Source organism: Delphinapterus leucas, chromosome 13 (genome assembly GCF_059928025.1).
Source record: "Delphinapterus leucas isolate spDelLeu-1000000601 "Yukka" chromosome 13, BTC_Dleu_Yukka2, whole genome shotgun sequence".
Taxonomy (NCBI): domain Eukaryota; kingdom Metazoa; phylum Chordata; class Mammalia; order Artiodactyla; family Monodontidae; genus Delphinapterus; species Delphinapterus leucas.
Genome location: NC_143141.1, coordinates 70,647,776 through 70,660,305, shown reverse-complemented (window position 1 = coordinate 70,660,305; position 12,530 = coordinate 70,647,776). Strand labels below are relative to the sequence as shown.

General features: G+C 43.9%; 1 protein-coding gene across 1 annotated transcript in view; it reads left to right on the top strand.

The window, feature by feature from the left end:
- The window catches only part of LBH (LBH regulator of Wnt signaling pathway), a 90,088-nt gene that overhangs the window by 31,278 nt on the left and 46,280 nt on the right, over nucleotides 1-12,530 (top strand). Inside the window, exon 3 of the mRNA XM_022574150.3 lies at nucleotides 1,592-1,730. Coding sequence (XP_022429858.1) covers nucleotides 1,669-1,730 — 62 coding nt within the window. The 5' untranslated portion in view covers nucleotides 1,592-1,668. The remainder of the gene's footprint in view (nucleotides 1-1,591; nucleotides 1,731-12,530) is intronic.

The window sequence follows — 12,530 nt, the reverse complement described above, 5'->3', positions numbered from 1 at the left end:
AAATTATGCAGCTGACCCTTCCTCGGGGGTCTCTCTTCCAGTACTTCAGTGGGCACCAAGGTCCCAGGTCTTGTTTCATTCTTTTCCTGCCTCCTGGATTCCTCCTCCCCACTGTCCTTCACCTGTTTCCTCCCGTTCTTTCAGAACTCAATTTAGATGCCATCTCGGCGGGCCCCCCCGCCCCGCCATTCTCAGCCCTCGTTGGTGTCGCTTTCCTTTCTCTGTCTGTGGCACCCAGTGCAGCCTCTGCCATCAACTCTGGCTCTAGTCCTTGTACTCTTGATCTCTTTGGACCTCAGTTTCCTCTTTATAATGGGGGAGGGAGGGTTGGCGAGCTCTTGGAGGCCCCTTCCAGCTCTGCCTTCCAGTCCGTGATTCCACACGTGTGGGTCTCGACCCCCAGCAGGAGTGTGAGCAACATGCAGAATGAGACCTACCCTTCCCCTTGTCTGTGCCTCAGTTCCCACCCCTGTGCTCAGCACATCGCAAACACCTGACAAATGTGCATTGAACTGGATTGTGAAAGTCTGTAAAACACTCAGTTCCTTGGAACAAAGGCACAGCAGGCCTTTCAGACTCTCCTGCAAAGGGATCTCTTCAGGCATGTGACCTGGTGTGGCTTCAGGCTTTCAGATCCATCTCATGTCCATCCAGCTGCTCCCAGTGTGCTGAGGCCATCATAGTGCAAAGCCTGGGTCAACCTAGAGGTGGCCTTTCCTGGCTGTGTGTCCAGCAGAGGCCACTGTTGCCCCAATGTGGGTGCCCTGTGTGAGCTTCCCTGATGGGCTGGTAACTGTCTACTCAAGCAGGGTGCACCCTTGACCTTTCGCCCCAGCCTGAAAGTCAGCTGCCCTTTGCCCCTGGCAGCCAACTGACAACCACTTGGCCAGAGACTAAGGGGGACGATAGCTTGAAGGCAGGCAGCTGGCCTGGGAGTCCAGCCTTCAGATGTCAGCCCATTCCATGGGGAGGAGCACAGGTGATGGGAAAAAAGCAAGAGAAAAGCACCTCCTCCAAAGGGCATCGATGTCAGAGATATAGTACAGATTTGAACACATAGGGTGGGGAAAGGAAGACCAACTCTACTCCCTCGGACTTCTCAAACTTTAGAGTGCAGAGGAAACACTTGGACAGAGTATTTAAAATTCAGATTCCCAACCTCACACATGAGAGAGTCTGACTCAGTAGGTCTGGGGTGGGCCCTGGAATCTGCATTTGTATACTGTCATGGAAGAAGGTGGGCTTTGGAGAGTCTTGGGATCAAAGCCCAGCTCTGGGCTTTATCTTTGTGTCCCTGCACCCCTCACTTTATCCACTGGAGTTTGATCAGAGAGGCAGAGCCACGATGAGTGATATCAAGTAAAGACATTTGGGGGAGAATTGGGCATCACACAGTTGTGGATCTGGTTAAGCAGGCTACATAAAGTCATTGTTTCTGCATCCAGTGTTGGGCCTGAAGTCCCCCGGGCCAGCAGTTGGGAAGGAAAGATAGATGTGAAGTAGGGGAGAAAAGGACAAACTGGAACCCACAAAAATGAACTGGGCCCCTCAGGGAGAAACTGCAACTTGCATTTGTCTTGCTTCCTTTCAGTGACGCAGGTGACTTACAGGATTAGTTGGTGAGCCACAGAGCCACACACACAGCTGGCCCAGGATTTGGAGAAGCAGATGGAGAAGACTGGGCTGGAGCAAGAGGGACAGTGGACTCACAGCTGCTACACACCAACGAGGTGAGCCAGGAGCCCAGCATCAGCCTGCGTGGCAGGTACTGGTTGGATGGGGTTTAAGGAGTGCAAACAGATTTCCCTCCCCTAAAATATATTTTTAAAATTTGACAAGAAAACCTGAAAATATAGAAAGGATTAAACAAGGAAATAAATAAATAAACCCATAATTAAATAATCCACAGCTATTGTTAACATGTAGGGTTTTGTCTTTTACATATTTTTCTATTATATATTATACACACACACACATCTGTATTACATATAGCTTCACAATTATAATTAATTTGTGTATACAGTTCTGAATCCCACTTTTTTCTCTTAACATGATTCTTGTATTTGCCCAGTGATTAAAGTTCTTGGAAAACATCACTTTTATTTATTTTTTTTAAGATTTTTTTTTTTGATGTGGACCATTTTTAAACTTTTATTGAATTTGTCACAACATTGCTTCTGCTTTATGTTTTGGTTTTTTGGCCACAAGGCATGTGGGATTTTAGCTCCCCGACCAGGGATCGAACCTGCACTCCCTGCATTGGAAGGCGAAGTCTTAACCACTGGACCGCCAGGGAAGTCCCCTGAAAACATCACTTTTAATGGATATCATTGTCCATTATAAAGCTGTAGCATAACTGTTCAACAATTTCCCTATTGTTGAACATTTATGCTATTTTCCATATCTTTAGTGGCAATGTCATGAACATCTATATACACCTTAGTTCCTATCCCAGAATATGTCCTCAGGAAGATGGAATTACTGGTTAGAGAGGACCAACATTTAATGCTTTACCCCCCAAAGAAACCATAACCCAAACATATAGAAAAAATATACAAAGAAGGTGTTTCTTCCTACTCTCAACCCTCAAGCCAGGAATGCATCCAATTTTGACCGTTTGCCTAGTACTCAGTCAAGAATGAAGAGTGGTTCAGTGATACCCAGCTCTGATTCTTGAGTGATTAAGGCATGAGCCCAGGCAGCAATGAGCACCCTGTTCAGGGTGCCAGGGGACTCTGGCTTGGGGCCCCTCAGTACTGAATCGCTGGACTGACATGTGTTCTCCCCACCATGGAGAGGAGATGCAGGGTGGAGAGGGGACGCAGGGTGGAGAGGGGATGCGGAGCAGAGGAACCATTCTAGCCCTGGCCCCCAAGCACCCTCCCTCACTGGAGCCCTTCAGGCTGGGAATGCCGGCAGGAGGCCCAAGAATCGATGGTCCTGAGGCCAGTGTATCTGAGGTTTGCTCTTGGCCAGAATTCAGAGTAGGGAAAAGAAAACTGCATCTGGGTCAAGGTGAGCCTGTCTGGTTGGAGGTCCCAAGGCTACACAGAGGACAAGAGTGATCAGAGCATTGAGCCAGGTGTGGCAATGAAGGAGAGCAAAGATGCTGGTTCACACAGGAACCCCGCCAGAGGAGCCCTTCCATCTGAGATAGTAGCCCTCCCTGCGGGTGGTCAGCCACACAGTCTTAATCCTCCACGACTTACATCTTAGTGCCAAGGCCATCCCTTCATTTTAAAAGGAAGAAGGAAGAAAACTAGTACCCACTGGGGATTTGCCGAGTGCCAGGCACTTTAAAACACAAGGGAGGCCTATTAATCCCCATTGTTACAAATGAGCACACCAAGGCCAAGAGAAACAAAAGGCCTTGCTTAAGGTTATGGGGCCAATTAATTAAGGGCTAGAGCCAGAACTGGGTGCTTTTCAATCCCTGGGTACAGAGGCAGGTACAGTAGGGAGAAGACCACTGAGCTTGGGTACTCATCCAAGCTCTGCTGTGTATTAATTCTTTGAACATAGGGATGGTACTCATGCCTTCTGAGCTTCAGCTTTCCTCTTCTGTAAAATGGGGGACTGCTTGCTTTGTAGGGTTCCTGTTCAGAGTAACAGGGATGATGCTTGCAAAGGACCTGGTATCATGCTTGGCCCACAGGAGGAGCTCACTTAAGCCAGTTGTAACATTCACTACTTTTGCTTCTGTCCCACCTCTTCTGGGAGCCCTGATGGAGAAGCCCATCCAGGTATGGATGGATCACAGGGATTTCTGGGAGACTTAAGTCTCTGTAACGAATCCCCTCACTCCCTGACCACCCTACCGGCCCCCATCATGTTCGACCCCAGCCCAGAATGCTGGCAGCTTGATTACTTTGCAACACTCTGGCTTTTCTCTCAGAGCAGAAAGAAGGCTCCGGACCCTACATCACTTTCATGCTCCCCAGATAGACCTGGTCCCCAGATAGAGGAAGGACAAGGCTCAGAGCTGGGGGTGGGGGTGGGGAGGAGGTAACTGGAGCATTACCTGTACGAAGTGTCCAACGTCCAGGTGATATTTTATCCTGCTCCTTGTGAGGGTCTCCAGTGGGCAGAGGACTGTTAGTGGCCTATGCTCTTGGTGCCTAGGCCTTTGCAGACCCACCTCAAGTTTTCCTGGGAGTTTGGCTAAGCGCTCCCACCTCAGCCCTTTAAAGGCTCTGGGCTGAGCTCAGCCACCTCCGACAGGACCACGAAGGACCAGCCAAGCACTCGATGGCTGCTTCCCAGCCCGCCTGGGAAACATTTCATTTTCTATTTGCAGAATCACAGATGTTGACTTTTGATCTCTTTCTCTCTCCCTCTGGGCCTCAAATCAGTAATGACAACTATTTCATTTCTTTTTAATTTTTTTTTCTTTTCCCTATAAAGAGAAAATGTCATGAGGGCTCAGAAAGGCTGTTAAAATATTGTAAGAGTTTATTACACACTAGCTACTGGGGTGAGAAAGAAAAGATCTAGCCCTCTCCACGTAAAGCCAGTGGCAATCGTCAGAAGGGGGCTGAGTGGGGCACCTTTAAAGGCAATGTTTTTAACCTTCCGTGTATTTGTACACCATCCAGGGATCTTGTTATGGTGCAGATTCAGATTCAGTAGGTCTAACGAGCTCCTGGATGAGGGAGGTCCACACTGCTGGTTCCGGACCACACTCAGAGAAAGACGTTGAGGTTCTCCCTGTCTCTACCCTGCTCCAGTCCTGAAGTGCTGTGATCTATAAAACCCTCCCTGCCATCTCCATGCAGCTGGGGCTATGTAGGTAGTGCTGGCCAAGCTTCTCTCAGCAGACACTTTAATATAATTAAAACCCACACTAGATTCTTATCACTTCTGTTCTGTTTAAACAGAGGATATTCAGATATATACACATTTCCAGAGGTGTCTTTGTTTTTTTGGGTTTGTTTTTTTTTTTGCCACACTGTGAGGCATATGGAATCTTAGTTCCCCGACCAGGGATCGAACCTTCGCCCCCTGCAGTGGAAGTGCGGAGTCCTAACCATTGGACTGCCAGGGAAGTCCCCAAAGAAGGTGTCTTTGGACCAGAATCTGTCCCAATAGGTCACACAAAGGCTCTTATTGGGGGTGGGGGTCTTCCTTCTCTCACTCCTTTCCATCCTTTGGGTTATTTGTCATTTTTTCAAATGAAATTCAGCTCAACCATTATGATATCATGCTGAACCTTTTGCCACTCCACAAATGGGCAAGTCTCTGAATACCCAGTGAAAATTACCTTTTTTCCTTCTATATTTGCTAGTTACTTATTTAAAAATTCATGTTCTATGTATTTAGAGCACATAGGCTCAACTTTAAGAAAATGTATTATATGACTGAAACATAATCAGTGGATAATTAGGGTGCATTAGAAAGTGACCTCAGTTTCATAAAAGGATTCACTGCAGCATGCCTTCAGGTGATGAGCTCTTTTCTGGTCATTTAACTATGAAAATCTTGCTCTCAGAGATTCTGATTTAACTGGTCTAAGGAGGGACTAGGGCTCTAATTTTTTTTTTAAAGCTCCCAGGGTGATTCTAATGCACATCCAGGTTTGAGAGCTACTAGACTAAATGATGTCAAGCTTCCAACTTTAAACTGTTCAGATGACTTGCTGTTCATTTAAATTCAACACACATTTTTGTACACCTGTCGTGTGCCAGGCACTATGTGAGGCTTCAGACACATGAAGTCCTGGCTCCTACATTCAAGGCTCCCACAGACTAGCAGGGGAGATAAAGCATACAGAATTAATTTTTTCTGGAGACCCCACAAACAGTGAATCAGGGAAATGGTGTCTGTAATGTACAAATAAAAGGCAAGGAAGGAATGGGCAAACCTGCCTGTATCTCCTCCACATCATCACTATCCCTCTTCCTTCCCTCCAAAGGGAATAGAGGATGGATTAAGTAGGAGAACAATGAGCTGCAGGGCAGACGCTTGGCAATCAGATTTGGGTTCTGGGGAGAATGGGAGGGCTCTGGGAGGCTGAGGTGTGTAGCCATCCAGACTGAGTGATTTCTTTTTTTTTTTTTTTTTTAATTTTTTGGCTGCATGGGTGTTCGTTGCTGCGCGTGGGCTTTCTCTAGTTGCGGCGAGCAGGGGCTACTCTTCGTTGTGGTGCGTGGGCTTCTCATTGCGGTGGCTTCTCTTGTTGAGGAGCACGGGCTCTAGGCACACTGGCTTCAGTAGTTGTGGCATGCGGCTCAGTAGTTGTGGCTCACGGGCTCTAGAGCGCAGGCTCAGTAGTTGTGGCACACAGGCTTGGTTGCTCTGAGGCATGTGGGATCTTTCCGGACCAGAGCTCGAACCCATGTCCCCTGCATTGTCAGGTGGATTCTTAACCACTGCGCCACCAGGGGAGTCCCCAGACTGGGTGATTTCTTAATGCAGGAATGCAAAACCTGCACGTAAGTGGCAAAGAGTATGAGATGATTCTCAGCAGCTCCTCTGTCAAAACTGTCAAGAAATTCAAGTTGCCTTCTCCACCTCCTTTTCCGAACATGTCCCCAGCCTCCCGGTTTGGGTGCTGTTCTCCCCAGATGGCCTTCCCTGGTCCCCTCACTGCTCTAGGTCCCTCACCCCATCCAGGCTTACCTGTCCCCAAATAACCTCTCACCAATGGTAGTTCTGACCCTGTGCTGCAGGCATCAGTGAGTGGGGCTGGCTTCCACATGGAGCTACGAATGGCCAAAAGACCCACTCTAAAACACTTGCATTGTAAAGTAGGGACTCTGTTCTTCCAAATGTCACTCCAACGTGGGAGAATTCAAGAATGAGATGTTTTAATAAAGGCAGAACCAGGCAGCCCCCAGCTTACACTAATCCACTGAAGAGCAGAGCAAATGGATTTTGGCAGAAAGTACCATATGCCCCAAGCATTCCCCTTGACCTTAACTTCTGGGCCTCACTTCTGGGTCAAGTGGGATGCTCTCCCACAAGGGAGAGAGAACTTGCTCCCAGGCCAAGTTGGCCAAAGGGGAAATGGGCTGCTTCTTAAGACGCTCAGCTTCCGCATTTTGTGAGGATATGGGGTGAGGTTTGGGGGCAGGACTATTTGAACAATGAATAGGGTGTTGTCTACTTTTAATGTGCGTTACAGGGAGCCTCTAAAAACCACTTTGTGACCTGCCTTTAGCTGCCTTCCAGCTCTATGATTCTTTGAAATATTTGAACTGAATTTAGGAGGTCTCCTGCAAGTGGAGGAGTCCTGGAAATCCTGCAAAGCCATGAGTATGAACAAATATTAACTGCGACTCTCCTCAGACCCCACTCTGTGACCCTCAAGTATTTCCTATCACTCAATCCTCATGGTCATTCCAAGGGGTAGATATTATACCCATTTTACAAATAAGGAAACTGAGGCTCAAAGAAGCTGAAAGATTTGCCCAATATCCCACAAAAAACAAGCAGTTTCGAGCCCAGGTTTCCTAACTTTTAGTCTGATGCTCATTATATGATATTATGATTTGTATTCTGTTCAGACACAGTAAGAGCTGGAAAAATCCCAGAGTATTTATTCAAGAAAGAAAGTGATCTCAAAGAAGAAGAAATGGATTTGGTGGAATTGAATGGATGGGTTAGCTCAGGGCAATCTCGTGAGTTGCCAGCAGAGGGCAGAAGCCTGCCATTCTATATAGGTGCTTACATCCTTTAAAGCCCACGGAGGTATGGGAGTAAGTGTAGTAAGAATTTTTCACGGAGAGGGAACCCAAAGAAAGAGTAGGAAAGCGCCGGTGTGGACCGCTGTGGTTTCAGGTGGCATGCATCTGGGAGCCAGGGGCATGGAAAGAAAAGCATTCTCCTCTTCTGGGTCCCCTGCACCCAGAAGGCAAGAGGCCTACAGCAGCACAAGACACTGAAACATGCACGGATTCGAATACAAACAATCCAAGATTTGGGTCCTCAATCCCCCAGTGTCTATCTTCTGTCACTCTCCCTGCTTGTGCCTGCGTCTGCATCCATGAAACGAAGGTAATAACAACCGCCTCGTAGGATGATCAGCTAAAGTACTCTGCAAATTATAAAATGTGCTGGCAGGTTAGCGGAGCTGGGTTTGAATGAAGGCTGCTCTAGTGTCTCTCACTAGCACGTGAGCTGTTGACAAGGAGGCCAGGTTGACACCTGTGCTGGGAGGCCAGGGGAGGGGGTGTGGAGCTGGGGATGTGGAGGTGGTAGGCAGAGGAGGGGATGCCACTGCCCCCATTCTCTGGTCAGGGTCACTCTGACCTCAGGACACTGCACTCCAGTTGACATGCTTCACATGGGCTGCCTGTCCTCCGGGGTCCTGTGTCCTCAGAGGAGAGCCCCGAACCTCCCCGGCAGCACCTGAGAGGCCTGAGTTTCAGTGATGTGGCCCAGCTCCCTCAGCCCCAGGGATGGTGGCCAGAGTCCCTTCCCAGCCAGACAGCTCAGAACTGAAATGCTGCTGGTGAGGCTAAGTGCGAGAGACCAAGGACCCCGTTGCTGCTCACCCCCAACCCGGCACTCGTCACAGTAACAACACTTTACAGTTCTTCCCAGGAGCGCAACTTCCCATCTCATTTGTGATTTTGTTCACCAGGCCAACAGTCTTGAGAGGGAGGTAGGACAGATACAGTTTTAACTCCAATTTTTTAAGAGAAAGAGACTCTCAGCCAGCTTAACAATTTGTCCAAAGTCAAGCAGTAGTTAAAAAACAAGAACAACAATGACAAAACCCCAACCAATTCAGAACCTGGTCTTATGGCCTTAAAGATACCACCTTGTACTAATGTTTCTATCAAGAGAGATCTTCTATCTCTCTCCATCTGCTTTCTCTCTTTTTAAACTCCCGGTATAGACATACAAGGTCATCATTCTCAACTTCTGTACATTATCATCGTCAAGCTAAGCGAAGACCTTCTCTTGTTTTGTTTGATTTAATTTTATTTCCTTTTCCTATCATCCCCAATTTGTGTTCCCACTCAACACCTCTTCTTACCCCCTAAATGGGCACCCCCTCTGATTTGGTTGGTTGGTTCTTTCACTGATTCATTCATTCATTCATTTATTCATTTGTAGGCTTGAGCCAGATACATTTCTGACCAATAATGTGTTTATGATGCTATTAACAAGCATTTTTTTGTTATTTTCGTTCACAACTCATGGACCCTAATTTTGATTCCTTTTTTTCTACACTTCTAGTCATTTCCCATTTATATTTATATGCTTTACTCATCCCCTACTCCTCCCTAAGTATATTACCTGCTACTTGTGCCTACTTAATTTGTTTTATTCTTATTGGCTTCTGATTTGTTTTATATTATTCTAGACTTTTTATCATCTTGGAAGTGTTTCCCTCCTTGTTTTGTATTATTTGTTTATTTACTGTACATGCTTCTGAGTCCTTCATCCAGGTTGGTGACAGTGATGTACACAATCAACACATTAGTCAGTCCTCACCGTCACCTAAAGTCCAAGTAAGCTCCTTATAAGGCTGACAGTAAATCACTGAACTCTTGCTTTGATCTTTTACAAGTTTTACATACTCTTTAATAGTTGGATGCTGAAGCAGCGGTGTCCAATAGAACTTTCCACGATAATGGAAATGTTCTATACTTTTGTACTGTCCAGTATGGTAGCTGCTAGCAACGTGTGGCTATTTGAGCAGCTGCAATGTGGCTTGTGTGACTGAGGAGCTAAAATTTAATTTTAATTAATTTAAATTAAAATTTAAACAGCTTCATATGGCTACCTATTGGAAAGCACAGATCTATTGCATTACTACTCAAAATGTAGTACCTAGACCAGCAGCATTGCCATCTGGAAGCTGGGAGCTTGTTAGAGTTGCAGAATTTCAGGTACACCAACTTCTACTGAATTAGATCTGCATTTTAACAAGATTCCCCATATGATTTCTATGCACACTGAAGTTTCTGCCCTCCTCCCCAGATTTACTGAGATATAATCGACATATAATCGTGTAAGTTTAAGGTGTACAATGATGTTGATTTGATATACTTGTATATTGTGAAATGATTACCACCATAGTGCTAGCTAACACCTGCATCACATCACATAATTACCATCTCTTTTTCTGTGGTGAGAACATTTAAGTTCTACTCTCGGCAACTTTCAAGTATAAATACAGTATTATTAACTATAATCACCATACTGTATATTAGATTCCCAGAACTATTTCATCTTATAGCTGGAATTCTGTACCCTTTGACAAATATTTCCCCATTTCCCCCACCTCCAGCCCCTGGCAATCACCATTATAGTCTATTTCCATGAGTCCAGCTTTTTAGATTTCACGTATAAGTGATATCATACAGTATTTGTCTTTCTCTGTCTGACTTGTTTCACTTAGCATAATGCCCTCAGGGTCCATCCATGTTGTCACAAATGGCAGGATGTCCCTCTTTCTCATGGCTGAATAACATTCATATATATATAAAACATATGAATGGATAGAGAAGATGTGAGATTATGTCTATATCTATATCTGTATCTCACATCTTCTTTACCCATTCATCCATTGGCAGACACTTAGGTTGTTTTCAATCTTGGCTATCCTGAATAAAATGCTGCAAAGAACATGGGAGTCCAGATTTCTTTTAGAAATCCTGTTTCCATTTCCTTTGGATATATATCTAGAAGTGGGGTTGCTGGACCATATGGTAGTTCTATTTTTAATTTTTTTGAGGAACTTCCATACTGTTTTCCATAGTGGCTGCACCAGTTAACATTCCCACCCACGGTGCAGAAGGGTTCCCTTTTCTTTACATCCTTGCCAGCATTTGTTATCTCTTGCCTTTTGGAGGACAGTCATTCTAACAGGTGTGAGGTAATATATCATTGTGCTTTCGATTTGAATTTCCCTGATGATTAGTGATGCTGAGTGCCTTTTTACCTGTTGGTCATTTGTATGTCTTCTCTAGAAAGATGTCTCTTTAAAAAAAAAATCAGAGCATTTGTTTGTTTGCTATTGAATTATATGAGCTCTTTATATTTTTTGGATTTTAGCCCCTTATCAGATATATGATTTGCAAATATTTTCTCCCATTCTGTAGGTTTGGTTTTTCTGTTTAATTTTTTTCTCTTTAAAGGTATTATGCTTCTTTTGTAAGAATGATACTCAAATACATCATGGCTTGTTTTGTTTTTGCTATTTTGAAAAAAACTGTATGTTTTTCATATATTTTCTATTTTAATATACTTTTTATAGGTGATATATCAATAGAAGAAAGATATTTGTGATATCTTCATTGAGCAAATGCTGAGCTTTCTTATTAGTGCTAATAATTTTTTTATTATGTTGAGTTGTCAGTGTGGTCGGTCAGAGTTCTCTCTCTTTCCTTCCTATAGCTCTTATTTATTTTTCTGATTTTTATTGCTTTAGCTAAGTCTCTAGTACTATGCTGAGCCATAGCAGTGATAACAGGCACCCTTGATTGTGGGGATGAATCTAAACTTTCTCCATGTAATATATATGTTGTAGACACTTAATATATAGCCTTCATCAAGTTGAGAAAATAAACATTTATTCTAGTTTTTTTGGAGACTTTTTAAAAAAATTCAAAAGTGTTTATTTGATACAAATCGTTTTCACAATAAAAGTTCAAATGTTTTTTAAAACATTTCTTGAGATAATCATGAAATTTTTCTTCTGTTCATTAATGGTAAAAATTACTTTAATAGTTTTTTCTCACATTAAACTTTCGTGTATTCTAAAAATAAACCTTACTTGGTCATAACTTTTTAAATACACTGTTGGATACAGTTAGGTAATATTTTATGTAGAATTTCATATCAATATTCAAACATGAAATAGCCTTATAGTTTTTTGTTTCTTTTTTTTTACCATCCTTATCTGACTTTGTAATGAAGGTTAGACCAGTCTTATAACAAAGGCGAAACTGATTTCTATTTTCTGGAACAGTTTGTATATGTCAGGGTATTATCTCATCCTTATGATTAGGTGGAACTTATCTGTAAAACCATCTGAGCCTAGGGCTTTTCAGGAAGAGGGGAAGTCTTTGATTACACTGTAATTCTTTATTGAATACTTGACAATTCAGTTTGCTGTTTATTACTGTTGCAACTTTGGAATTTCATATTTTTCCAGAATTGTACCAATTTTAATGTCTCCAAATTTCAATTTTTCATAATATTGTTAGTCTAAAACTTTTTGTGCTGGTGCTTCTTTCAATATTAATTGCATGTTTACATATCTTTTTTTTCTTCTAACTTTGTCATATACTATTTGTATATTTTACAACCTTTTCAAGAAACCAGCTTATCTTGTTGTTTCTGCACTCTGTCTCTCTGATTTCTGACATTATGTTATGTTTTCCTTTCCTCCCCTCCTTCTGCTCCTCCTCCTTCTCCTCCTCCTCCTCCCTCATCCTTCTCCTCTTCCTCCTTCTAGGTTTATTCTGGAGCTTTTTTCTAGCTTCCTGCATTGAAAAATTGGCTCTAAGAATGTTTCAAAAGGGGTTTGGAGTAAGCCCTCTGAAGCCTTATATACTTGATACTACTTTTAT